This window comes from Hakea prostrata, unplaced genomic scaffold (assembly GCF_041222555.1).
Source record: "Hakea prostrata isolate BN-2017 unplaced genomic scaffold, UWA_Hpros_2 contig_50, whole genome shotgun sequence".
NCBI lineage: Eukaryota > Viridiplantae > Streptophyta > Magnoliopsida > Proteales > Proteaceae > Hakea > Hakea prostrata.
The window spans coordinates 265,629-279,671 of NW_028291169.1; the positions used below are offsets into that span (position 1 = coordinate 265,629).

At 38.1% G+C, this 14,043-nt stretch overlaps 1 protein-coding gene across 1 annotated transcript; it reads left to right on the forward strand.

Annotated features, from left to right (window-relative positions):
* The first annotated feature begins 356 nt into the window (after positions 1-356).
* LOC148999074 (uncharacterized) lies at positions 357-12,238 on the forward strand. Its single transcript, XM_089141492.1, has 6 exons — positions 357-592; positions 852-896; positions 7,368-7,424; positions 7,619-7,688; positions 10,641-10,682; positions 12,123-12,238. The coding sequence occupies exons 1-6, from the start codon at positions 443-445 to the stop codon at positions 12,221-12,223; spliced, it is 465 nt and encodes a 154-aa protein (XP_088997618.1). The 5' UTR covers positions 357-442; the 3' UTR covers positions 12,224-12,238.
* Positions 12,239-14,043: the final 1,805 nt, after the last annotated feature.

The window sequence follows — 14,043 nt, forward strand, 5'->3', positions numbered from 1 at the left end:
TGGACCATCAATTTTCTCATTTTCTTGTAGATGTGTGTCATGTGTCCCAACATTCAATTATATGGTTGAAATCTATTTATGAATCACATCAAAAATTGATTGATGTAACTGATAAATGGATTTCAACCATTTGATGGGATGTTGAGACACATGGCAAACATCTACAAGGAAATTGATGGTCCATTTCTAACAAGAAAATGGATGGATAAATTTCACTGTTGGCCCCGCGTGTATAAGTGTTAGATTGTGCAGGGCCGTTCGATGTGCGCCAGACGCTACGCTGTAGGATGATGGCGCATGCCTTCGGCATACCAAAGCTTCTGCCAATACCAGCCTCCTAGTGCGTCTAAGAATGAATCTAAACAAATGCAACTACCGAACTTTGTCTAGTTGAGTTGATATTTGCTAAGCGAAAGTGTTTGATCGCTGGAACCTGGAGATCATGGAGAAGAAGCCGCTTTCATGGCTGAACATGATCGTCTCAGAGCCGTATTACCTCTCTCATTTTCTCCTGTTCTTCTCCTATTTCGTTGTTCGCAGCTCGGCAGCTCAAGTGCTTTCACCTGAAAGTATCTCTCGTCTCCTTCGTTGGGTAATCAATCTCTCTACCTTCAATTAATGACTTGTTCAAATCTTTTGCATTATCGAGATAATATTCTCGCATCAGTTTAATTACCTTACTTGGTAATTAAAAGTATTTCTCCATTATCTTGATCAACCAGAAGGGGTCGAAATATTTCTTGACTTAATTCTTTAATTTCAACATTTTTTAAAATAAATTTATTCACTTTGTTATAGTTGTAATTTATTGGCCACTAAAGTTTGTGGTCCATGAAATCATACTTTTGCAGGAAATTCAAGCAACATTGGCGATTACAGTTTATATTGTTGTCAAGGTATGGTACGCCTGAACACATGAGTATTTTCTTTAGTGTTTTTGAATTTCTCTTATCATCTGTTAGTATTTCAACCTCTCTTAACTGGGCTTTTTGAAGAAAAACAAACGCATTCCTTGCTTACTACACAGCTTGTAGTTCAAATGGATGCATGATCCTTGCATACATCAAATAGCTGAATTCTAGAATCGATCCAAGCAAAGTGACTGGAGCCATTTCCTGTATCTGTGGTTGAAGCAGGTCTGTGCTAAATTTTGACCAATTTCACATGTTGGCACTGTACTAAGATGCATTCCATTAAAGCAGCACTATTAGATAATCTGTGACATCAAAGTCCTCTTTGTGATGGCTTTTGTCTGCATTGCCACGTGAGCTCTGGTGCATTTACGGATTTTGACACGATTCTGAACCTCTTTAAGCCATGGTCATGTTTGCTAAGCTCAATTGTTTAACAACTTCATTCAGTTTATGTCCATCTTTCTGATAGTCTTGCAGGAGTAATCTGATTAGCATGTATCACAAGGCCATAGAATTTGAGAATGCATGAGATGTTTTCATGTAAAATCTTGACTAAAGTGGCTGCCTAGATGACATGATAGGAGGTCTTACTGTAGTACAAGTAGATGCCATAGCTTTGTGTAACCCGCCCCCAACAAAGGAGTGGGGTTGGGTGGGGGCACTCTAGAGAATAGTTATGTTCTTGGAGTTAGCTTAATATGTGTTCCTATTCAATGATATGCCCATGTTTAGTGTCGTTTCTGCCTGAGGAAGTTCAAGGACTTGTTGTTAAGTTTATTCTGTGTATTTCTCCGAGCTAATGTTAGGAAAGTGAGCTCATGGGAAACAACAACAACAACAACAACAACATTAAGCCTTGTCCCAACTAAATGGGGTCGGCTACATGGATTCTTGCCCTCTAATCAGTTCTGTTCGAGGCCATGCTAGATACAAGGCCTAAGCTATACATATCCTTTCTCACCACTTCTCCTAAGGTTATCTTAGGTCTACCCCTAGCTCTTCTAATCCCTTCAATATGGATTATATCACTTCTCCGAACAGGAGCATTTATAGGTCTCCGTTGAACGTGGCCGTGCCACCTCAAACGACTTTCTCTAAGCTTATCACTTATGGGAGCAACTCCTAGACCAACTCTAATATGATCGTTTCTTATCTTATCCATCCTAGTTTTACCACTCATCCATCTTAGCATCCTCATTTCTGCTACGCTGAGTTTATCTATATGATTCTTTTTAACAACCCCAACACTCTGCACCATACATCATAGCTGGTCGAACAACGGTCCTATAAAATTTTCCTTTAAGCTTTAATGGAATACGCCGATCACATAAGACCCCGGACGCACCTCTCCACTTTAATTCTTTGGGAAACCTCATCCTCTAAATCACCTCTTTTACTTATTATTGAACCTAGGTACCTAAAACAATCACTCTGAGGAATCTCTTTATCGTCAAGTATCACCACCTCATCATCTGCCTGATCATGACTAAAGTTACAAACTAGATATTCTGTCTTCGATCTACTAAGTTTAAAGCATTTTGATTCCAAAGCTAATCTCCATGATTCTAATTTGGTATTAATCCCCACTTGGGTCTCATCAATCAACACAATATCATCCGCAAAAAGCATACACCAAGGGACCTCATCTTGAATGTCTTTGGTTAATTCATCCATTACCAGTGCAAATAGATATGGGCTTAAAGTTGACCCTTGATGTAGCCTAACTGTTATCGGGAATTCATTACTTTGTCCCCCCACTGTTCTAACACTAGTCACCAAACTATCATACATATCCTTATTCTACCTTGATTCTAGGGATAATCCCATTGATCTAGAACTAATTACATCATTAATTTTCGGGCAAAGTCCTAAAAAGTTAATCTTCTGTCTCTTCCATGGGGAATGGTACTACAAGAAAATTCATCCCATAGGCATGGGGCATCTCTTCTTTATGGTAGGCAAAAGTCAATCACATCCCTAAACCAAAATGTGCACCGGAATGAGATTGATTCAGGTCTTATTAATCAAAGAAAGTGCAGAAGTTAATGGGATAAGATATGCAAGCCTCAAAGCCTCAAGCATTCCTTCTTCTCCAGATAATGGTTCCTCCTCTGTCCACTTTAGGACAAAGCTTTGAACTCACACAGTGTGCAACTGGATCTGACTCCAGACCTTACTTTTAACGAATCAAAGCACAAAACCTAAGTCAGGGATTTTCTGTGGAAAAGTCACATAGATTTTGGTGGGAGTGGGGTGGCAGGCCAAAACGCAGAATGCTCTATGTGCCGCCCTCCCTTGCTGCGACTATATAGAGGACCCCTGGGGCTTTTCAAGTCCTATTGTGAATCAACAAGCCTGGGCTTGTAGACTGGTTTGAGTTCTTAAGTCTTGTTTTGTTTCAAATAGCAAAGAAGTGTAATCTAATAGGGAATATGTTAATTGATCCAAATCTCTAATTAAATTAATGTACATAATAACTAAATAACTGTCTGTTTACAAATGCCATAGAACTCTTTGTGTAATTAAATAGTCATACCACATTCCAACAGTCACAATATGAAACCCTGTGCATGTGAAATGTTACTGCCAACCCCCATTCTATAATGGGCCCAAAGAAGAAAGCCTATGTGCATGAATCGAATCCAAAAACGTGGATGAACATTTAAAGAAAAAAAATACAATAAGAACTACTTTTTATATGAAAATAATTTTTTGCAAACCATTTAAGAAACGGTGCTGGATCTAGATATATGTTTCGATCATGCACAAGGATTTCAACTAATGTTTCCTGTGTTGGCTGGTGGGTACCATGTCAAGTAACATTCTCACTCACTATGTGTTTATTCATTCCTAGAAGACTGGCCTAAGATTGCTTGAACTTTGGTCATTGGTGAACCTGAGAATAAATTCCTACATTATTGTAACAAGTGTCCTCTAAGTATGAGGTCAGTATGGCAGATTTCTATCCCATACACCCAACTGACAGTAGCACGTTATGGAACCAACAAAAGTAGATTCTTCACTAATGATGCATACTCACATTTGTACCCTCTCCCTATTGTGAGTCCACATACCCAGTGTGACAATCGTATGATTAGGGAGGTGGAAAATGTTGAAGTACTGCTTTAGAGATATTTGACGGAGTAGAATCCCCTGATGAAACAACATGCTGAAGGTGAGAAAAAACTCACTCAGAGTAGTTACGCTTTCTCCAGCTAACGAGTGTCCTTTTATGTGCTTGTGTTCAAGGTCTAGTCCAGAAAGGAATTTGGAAATGAAGAATTCATTATGCTGAATATTAGTGGTGATTGGCTAAAAGACATTCAGTTCTTCCGTCATACCTTTGGAGGTGCTATAATAGTCTTGCAATGGTTTACCAGATTGCTGAAACTGAAAGAGTTTCTCACAATGTCATAGAAATGAGTCTTATTTTTCTCTTGGGAATATGTCCCGAATCATCCCACACTCCCTTGGCAGTAGAGTGAAACATGACGTTGATTGCGATGTTTGGTTCCATACTATTCCACGACCGTAGCTTAATTATTGTATTGTCTTTGGACCAAGTCTCATAGTTATTATATTTAGTAATGGGAGGGTAGTCTGAATGAAGTATAGTTTACCTTTAGCCAAAATATATACCCAAACAGCCTGGGCCTGTAAAACATAATTGGAACTAACTTTTAGCTTACTGGATGTGACCTGAATATTAAGTTCAGATGAGAGTGAAGAGATAGATGGTTCTGTAGGTGCAGCAGATGAATTGGCAGCTGGTACAGAAAAATATAGGACCCAAATATGATGGACAGCTAGTCAATAATTTACTCTTAATATAGCAGTAGCTGTAGTCTCAAGATAGTAGAAGCGAAACAGAGTAATCTCCTATTTACCAGAAGAATAAGAAGCTGCTGTTGATTCTGGTAAATATGACACCATGCATAAACTTCACGATACCTTCCACCAGAAGAAAACCAAAATACAGGGTTTTAGTTGATTCTGTAAACAGGTTTAGGGACCAAAACTATGGCAGTAATAGTATGAAACTCAGATAAACATAGATTGATCATGAAGGCGAACAGTAGTATTCTGAACATTGAACATCAATTTTGCAGCAGTAGATGACTTTAATTTATTGATCACTGCAATAGAAAGCATTAGAGATACTAACCAATGAACATCAAACATCAATTACAGCAGTAGAAGGCTTTGGTTTATTGATCGCAGCACTAGAAAGGAGTAGAGATGCTAAACAGTGATTGCAGCAACATATTTATCGTTGTCCAGACAACTCAAAAAAACCAGCATAAAAGCATATCAATGAGAAAAACAGGGGCTGTCTTGTGCAAAACCGGGTCTCCTTGTCCTATAAAAACTATAACCCTCTGGGTCTCCAGAAGTAGTAATGGTAGATTACTTCAGGTGTCTCTTCAGAGAAATTCTACAACTTAATTATGGCAGCAATGTCTGTGCACCAAATAAGGAGAAAAAGGAGAGAAAAGAAAGATAACCAGAGGCAATAGAATATGGTGAAACCCTTAACCTAATTACAGAAGCCCTGATACCATGATAGAATTCAGATTCCTGTGATTAGATCAAGAGCAGAGGGGGAGAACAAAAAAGACTGAGAAGAAGATAAAGGAAAAGTCCTTCGCAAGCAAGAAGAGGAGCCTGTGATTGTGGGTCTTCTCCGATCGCAGGTCCCTGATTTATATTAATTTCAAATCATAGAAAAGTTCCATACTGCCCAACTTAAGTGATGGCAGAATTACAAGGAAACTAAAAGTGAAATAACCCAATCTGATCCACAAGAAGCAACGGCAGAATTGCCCTTGTGATTACCGTTGCTTTGACTCTAATGTTCAGAAATATCTTGTTGAGCTGGAGAATGCCAATTTTTTGGATTGGTTGTACTCTGTGGACTTATCATTGTGTAGTAGGGGGAAGTTGGGATATATTACAGGTTTCATTAAAGTCTCTACCATGACTGATCCCACATACCCTGAGTGGAAGACTGAGAACTCTATTCTGATAACTTGACTCATCTTCTCTATGAAGCTTGAGATTGATAGAAGTTTTGTGTGCAAAAAAGACTGCAAATGCTATATAGGCAGTGTCTGTAAGACATGATAGAGTGGGTGATCCTGCTAAAATTTATCAGCTTCTGCGAAAGTGATTACTATGAAGGAAAGCAATCTGAGCATCTCTAGTACTATAATACTCTCATTGGCCTTTGTCTGGAATATGGCCATTATAAGATCTTCAACTTACTAGTTATAAAGGTGTGACTAGGGTGTATTGAACTCTTGAGATAGAATGACTTCTTATTTTACTTGGAGGGCTGTATCTTGAATTTGAACCTGTTCAGCTGCAAATATCAGGAATATCACCCCGTCCATCCTTGGATGAGACTTTTAGTTATCTTAACGGTGAGGAGACTAAGAGGCTTTCCATATGTTGTGGCAATTCCACCCTGAAGGTAATGAGTGACTCCTACAGCACACCCTTGTACAATGCTCAAGGCTCTAGGCTGAGTAGCAGGAGCTACTTTTAACTTGTTGTGAGCCCAAACAATGGATTCAATAAGTTCTTGCCCCTCTGAATAGAAACATTAAACTGAAAGCCTATAGAAAATGAGCACCTAGGGAAAAAAGGCCATATGCAGATAAGGAAGAATCATAAGACTGAATTACCTGGGATGCCTGTGTCCATAAAAAATCATGGAGCCACCTATTAATAGTAATGGAACTTTGCGCAAAGTTTCCTTTTGTGATATGAGTTACCGCCCCTTGATCACTTATGCTACGCCAAACATCTGACTGCATTTTCCAACTGAAATGGAATATTACTACTGAAATTGCATTATTCATCCAGAAGAGACCTACCCTGCCACCATTATTCCATCCTTAGAGACCGTCACTTCCAGTTCTCCCGTGAAAGGGCCAGGTTGGGGAAGAAGCTGAGGACTAGTTGAAGTGACAGATACTGGGCACTTTTCGGGGAGATCGCCTTTTATTCCCTTTTTTTTGAACTTTGACCCCCCGAAATTCTGAACTTTTGAGTTAGGACACAAATCTTGAGATTTCTATTGAAATCTTTACCATTTCCAATTTGACCCACATTTCCTTTCAGCGTGGCATTGAAATGTCCTAATTTTGCCAAAATTCTTTCCATGGGTTTAACTAATGTGCGTTTGTTCTTTATGTTCTGCTAAAGAAATACTCAGATTTGTTTCAATGTGAAAGGAAGTCTGAATCATCTCTTTACTTGATTTAGGCTTCCAACAGAATTTTATTGATGAATTACTGTTAACTTGTTCAAATTAAATCCAGTTCCCTTCATGAACAACTTCTCCTTTTGGTGAAAAAACAAAAATTTGTTTTGTTCAGTACATTTGCAGGATGAAAGAGAAAAAGTGTTATATTTTCATAATAATATGCTTTTTGGGTTTTCCGACAGATGGTCAAAGAGGAGAGTTGGGAAGCTTTCTTTGCAGATACTCTGTTTTATGGAAAGGTATTGCAATTGTAGCATTAGAGGTCCTTTTCATTTTTTATAGTTTAAGTTAGAGAGCATTAATATGATCTTTATGCCAAAATCTAATCCTTATCCATTATATGTGTCCTTGCCATATGAAAATGTAAAGAAGTTTGTTACTCTTCAACATATGTGTATGTCCGTTCCTTCTAACAAGAGTGTGCTTTTTCCAGGGTTTGCTTCTCGGAGTTGCTTTGATCATGGACTATTCCCTAGCTTTTTGTTACCTTGTGGGATTCTTAGGTACTCTTCAATTCTGCCCTGGTCAATGGTAGAAAAAATTGGACTGTCTCAATACACATGATTATGTGACTTATGTCATTACACTGACACCTATGCGGAAAGTCTAAATTCCAAATAGACATAGCATTCGTGATCGATCTTTCATTTTGCTTTAGCTTGTCCTGTAACCTGAACGGTATTCAGAGCTGTGCCTTGTAATTCAATCAGTGGTTCCTGAGCCTGAAAAGTGTCCCTTATAACATGTTTTTGGGACTCTTGAGTTAGCAACAAGGAGAAGGTACTATGAAATCCAGGGTATGTAAAAATTTGTAAATTTCGATGATAAGCTGGTGTTTAAGGCCTCCCAGATACTTTTTTTGGGTGCTCCTGACACGAAGGAATGCAAGAAATGTGCAGCATGACATTTTCTTCTGCTCTATTCATAGATTTGGATAGTTGATGCTTTGATGGACCTTTTCATTGTATATCTTTTTGTATATCCTTGGAAATTCCCCTTGTTCTTAATGTCTTGGAACACACTTTCGAACTTTTCAAAGAGAGAAAAGTAAATATCTGGCAATACATTTATTGTATGATCTCCATAGTTCTCCTGAAGAATATCATTCTAGACTTTGGGCATCAAAGTCCACTGAAGAATTTGAGAGTGGATGTCTTTGTATATTCTTTGTCCTGTTTTACTCAACAATTCTAGCAATTCTTTCTTCTCATGTTCTTAGACTGTAAACAGGAGTATCTTCTAGAGCACCTTACGGTCCTTACCTATTACTGAGGTGAGATGCTTGGCCATGTAATTGAGGCATCTTTTACCTATCAAATTCTGCACTTGGAATAGATCAATTAAGTTGTACTGCCTATTGACAGGGGTTTGGCTCCTCTCCAGGTAGAATATCTCCCAGGGAATGCCCAGGGAACTCTAAGAAGATGCCATGTGTAAGATGCTCATCTGAAGGCTATGATAAAACCCTCTGTTTTTGACCCTACTTGAAATCCACAACACTGTGAGACCCAAGTATCTCCCAAAACCCGATTACGTTTCCAAGTTTCCCTCCCTTTCCAAGCTTCTTCCCTTCGTCTTCTCCATCAAAGTCACCAGCTCGGTCCTCGCTGCGATTCTCACTCCTTTTGAGAGGTAAATCCAAGCGATGGTAGTTTTTGAATTTGAAAAGAAGAAGACTCACAAGCGACAACCAGCAGCAATGCAGACTGTAGTATAGACTTTAAAGGCCGAGAGCTGCAGCTTGCTGATGATCAATTCTTCAATGCAATGATGCCTCAAGAGTGAAGACATGGAAGAATTTTTTTTTTTTTTTTGGGGGGGGGGGGGGGACAGCTTACCGTTAGACGAACTGGAAAAGAGAAAAGGAAGAGAATGAAAAACAAGAAGTTGCAGCTGCAGCCTTAGCTGTGGCAGGTTATAAAAGAAAGGGGGGAAAAATAAGATACCATCAGAGTGAATATATATATATGTAAGATCAGATTCAATCATGGGTAGCGGAGGAGGGGGGAAAGCTGCAACAGCGAGCCAGTAGTGAAAGTCGGGTGCGGGGGGAAAAAAAGAAAGGGAAGCAAATAAACCAAGTTCAACCGAAAAATAAAAAAAACAGACCAATAATAAGCATAATAGAACAGAGGAGGAAGAAGAGAGTCTGGGAGTAAAAGACAGCACCAATGGAGGAACCAAAAAAAAAAAGAAAACAAAAAGCATAAAAGAACAGAGGAGGAAGAAAAGAGTCCGAGAGCGAAAGATGGGAGCGGAATTGTCACAGAAAAAACAGAGAAACTAAAAGCGTATCAGAGGATGAAGATTGAACAAAACAAAACAAATGATAAATAATGATAATAAACTTATGAGTTACGAGAGAGTCGAAGATGAGTAGAGGAAGACAGCCGCCTAGTCTTCTTCGATCTTCAGTATTCAGTTCTTCTCAATTCTCGCCTTCTCGGTTCACAACTACACAGCATCTTAGATTTCTCCCCAACATCTTCAAGATTTTTCCCTCTCATTCTCGCTTGTCTGTTTTTGTTTTTTCCTTTTTAGCTACCATTGGTGCAATTGATGTTGATGACAAGGAGAAACAAGGGTTTCCAAACAAATTTACCTCTCAAAAGACATGAGAATTGCAGCAAAGAGGAAACCTGCAAACTTGATGAAGAAGACGAAGGAAAGAAGCTTGGGAAGGGAGGGAAACTTGGAAACAAAATCGGGTTTGGGAGATATTCGGGTCTCACGGTGTTGTGGGTTTCAGTTAGGGTTAGAAACAAGAGTTTTATCATAGCCTTCAGATGAGCATCTTACACGTGGCATCTTCTCAAACTCACTGGGCTCTCGTTGGTAGATATTCTCCCTGGAGAGGAGCCGAACCCTATTGATAGCCACCTTGGATTCCTGAATTAATTTATTGATTACCCTCTTCTTCTCAGATGTAGAATTTGTGTTTACGTTGTTAACCAATGCCCTTTAGTCAACTCTTAGGACACCAAACCCCTTTTTTCCAGTAAGGCATTAGCACCCTCAGTCACTTAGAATGGTCTCCAGGTCATTTTCTCATTCCTACTTTTGAAATAATGCTAATCACCAGATTCTGAATTAGATCCAAATGATAAGACCTTGTCTCCTTAGCTCGCATAATTTGCCAACCATCTCAATCTTCTTCCCTATCCCTTTTTTAGGATTTGTGAAATCCAATACCTTGTGTCATGTCAATGCATGACAGGTTGGACTGTTACTGGAGTAGCAGATACATGTGGGTGTGATTGGTTGAAATCTTGTTACTATGTTGTTCAGTATCCATGTTTTGAGATTGAAAAATTGACCGGGATGTACAATTTTGAATTTAATTGCAACCTGAGCTTCGTACTGAGATACTGTTATGTTTTGTATTAGAATTTCGTAGCAGTATTGTGATTGGCCTGATCCAATATCTTTCTTCTTGTTGATGGTTTTTCTTCCAGTGCTGTTTATTACATCTCAGCAACCACCTTACCATGGATTAGGTATGGAAAAGATCTGTTATTCCGGTTTTTATTCATTTTTATGTTTTGTGTGTGTGTTTGTGTGTGTTTTGGTGAACTGTTTACTGTGCCACTGCTTCTAGGTATTTGAATAAAATGCTAAATTAATGAAGCCATACTAACTTCTTTAAAGGATCAATATTGAAATGCTGCTGGGGAGGGGTTCTTAGGGTTTACGGGGGAAAGTGATTTTAGTGGAGTTTTGTGTCTAAAAACTAGAATTGACATCTTGAACAAGGGTTGGCAGAATGCAATTGTGAAAGGGGAGTCATAGACATGAATAGATGGACGCAGGTCCAGGATGCTTGGTTTTCCTTGGACTCCTCAAAAGATGTCCTTGGCACTATAGTTGCCTAATAAGGCAAATCCAGTAGCTTGCATCTTGAGTAGAGGTTGGATTTAGATGACAATCTGGATACAAACAAGATTAGAGCCTGAATCTGTATATCTAATTCGATTATTTGCGATCTCTGCCTGGATTTTATAATATAATTGGCTAGGGGTTCGGGCTTTGGCCTTCTTATAGAGCATGTTTTTGTTGTTGATGTTGTTTTTATCATGGTTCAAATTTCAAAGTCCATCTTGCTAACTCAAAAATGTGAGTTGGCAAGAGATCTAGGAGAGGTTTTGCTGAGTTGGTGGAATTTTCCCCCAACTTAGAGGGGTATTAAGAGTCACTTGGGGCTGAAACTTGCTGTTCAACCTATCGAACACATTGGTAAACTCCGATTTATGAAAAAGAGAAAAATCTAATGTAAATGTATGTCTCACTTCAAAACCCAAGTGTGAAACCACTACACCAAAGTGATACTTTAAAATGGCCTATTATACACATCTTATACTCATTAACACTCAAAATAAAAAAGTTAAAGGAGTCTAATATGTTATACATGTTTACATTCAAATTTCAAAGTTTAAATGATAATCCAATCATCAAAATTACAGCTTGAGAATCAGTTCTTGAGACTTAATGTGCTATAACCACTTCATGTCGTTTGGCGTACCATCTCGTCTTGCTAAATGAAAAAAGAGAGATATCTCACTAGATCTTTGGTGAGATCTCAAGAGTTCTCCAACCATGGTTTCAATGTATTTGAATCCCTTGAGCTTCTATGAGATTCTCTTCCATCAACGAGAAGTTGTTATTTTTGTGCAACCCCCAAGAAAAGGAATATGAAAACCATAAAAGAAAAGTGAAGTCGAATGATAATGAAAATTCAACTGACATGAATAATGTTAAACATGATTTTTGAATGGTTATACTTCTAGTTAATCACATGAATTCTACTCAATGCTTGGGCTGCAAATTTTATTATCTTTGTTGATATGATGTGAAGCCCATTGCTGCGTGTGCCTTTGATTGTTTCTGGTATTGGAAACTCCCATTTTGATTCAGTATTTTGTTTCAATTGACTTATCTAGGTAGTTCAGTACAGTTGACACCTTTACAGTTGGAAACTTTGTTGACTGAAGGAAACACATCAAAATTCTGGCTGGTAATTCTTACAAACCTTTTAATTTAAATTTGCTTAGCTGGTAGAATTCTTTCCAACTTAATCACGTTAGCTGATGATTGATTCACAAAAGGGGGATCTTCACAAGGATCCTAATTCACCATTAGAAAACTATTGGAAGTCTCAATATCTACTCATCTTTTACTTTTACTTCGGGAAAACTTGTTTTCACTTTCACAGGAGTGGTAGACCTTTAAAGTGTCGATCACTTTTGGTAGTAGGGAGGGGTACATGACCTTCGGGTACCATGTGGGTACATTATTGTCATCAACCTAGATCTTTCATCTTCTAGTCTAAGCGAGTGATCAATACTACCCTATGATTATAATTTCTCTTTATTTTATCTTTATTTCACTTAATATGGAGCAAGTTTGGGATAATTTAGGGATTTTACAATGCCCAAAACGGGATAGGGTTGTGGAGGGTTAGGATTTTGGGATTGAATTGGGCAAAATTAGGGCTTACCAATATCTTAGATGGGATAAATTCCTTGAGATGGGAAAAGGGTCAAAAGGTGTTGGAGACTCAGAATGGATTAAAAAATGGTGGGAATGTAGGTAATAAATATGGGGATATGATCCCCCAAGTTTGATTTGGGGGGGGGGGGGGGCTTGGGGGTTTGGATGACTAAATTAAAAGATATGAAGGTTCTTGTTTTTGGGGTCTTGGAAAAGTATGAAAATTTCAAGAAAATATCTATATCTTGAAATTGGACGGTCATAATGGGATCACATTGGGGATTGAAGCTCAATAAGGGGGGGGGGGGATGAGGCTTTAAAAATCACTAATTATTTTCTATTCTATACTAAATAGGAGAATATTAGTAGAAGCTTATATGTAAGTTTGGAGTTTTTGTAGTGCTTTTTAAGATTTTTGTGTGTATTTATTGTATTAGGCATACTCTTTGGAAGATGTCAGACATTACTTGGAAACACAAGAGGGCATTGACAGCTGATAAGAAAAAGAGTGGGTGTAATTATTGCAAGAAATAAATAGGAGGTGGGACCACTAGATTGAAAAGTTCATCTGGTTAGGGGGAGATAGGAATGTAATAGGTGCCCCAAAGTGCCCTTAGAGATTAAGAAGGCAAGAGCCTCATACTTGGCTGGTGGAAAGCAAAGACGGAGGAGCTGAGGATGCTTGCCTAGAAGACCTCGAAGAGCTAGGAGCAAGGAAAAAATTTCAGTCGAAACAAGAATTTTGACCTTGAAAAAGGCTGAAACTTCGGTCAAAATTAATGATTTTTTTTTTGAAAATTTGAACTTCAATTTTGGGCCTCATATGGACTCAAAAGTATTGGGATTCTTGCATTCTACCTATTTCAAGCATAATAATCACTATGAAACTACTAGTTTACCAAAAAAACCATTGCAAATGTAACATTCAAGTATATAATATAAATGAGAAGAAGCGAGAATTTTACCAATTACAAGTCTACTCTATTCCATGTCTCCCTCTTCCATCTGCACCCCATACAAATGACATTACAAGTCTACTCTCACATACATTAATTTGAAGCTCATACATCTACTATACATATATATTTTTAGCAATATACATAATTTAAAAAATAAATTTTAATAACAAAAAATAGTAGGAAGACCCAAAAATTAATTTTGACTCTACAAATTCATAGATCAACACTTTAAAGTAATCATACTTAAATTTGGAAGCAATCCAAGAAGATTTAAGGCACAAACAAAACAAAAATAAAAAAATGAGGAAGTTAGTTACTCACCTTGCAAGATTTGAAAAAATCCACAAATGGAGGGCCAAATCTAGTATTTGAATGAAATGGAGTTCTAAAAATTAGGTGACAGAGGGATGAA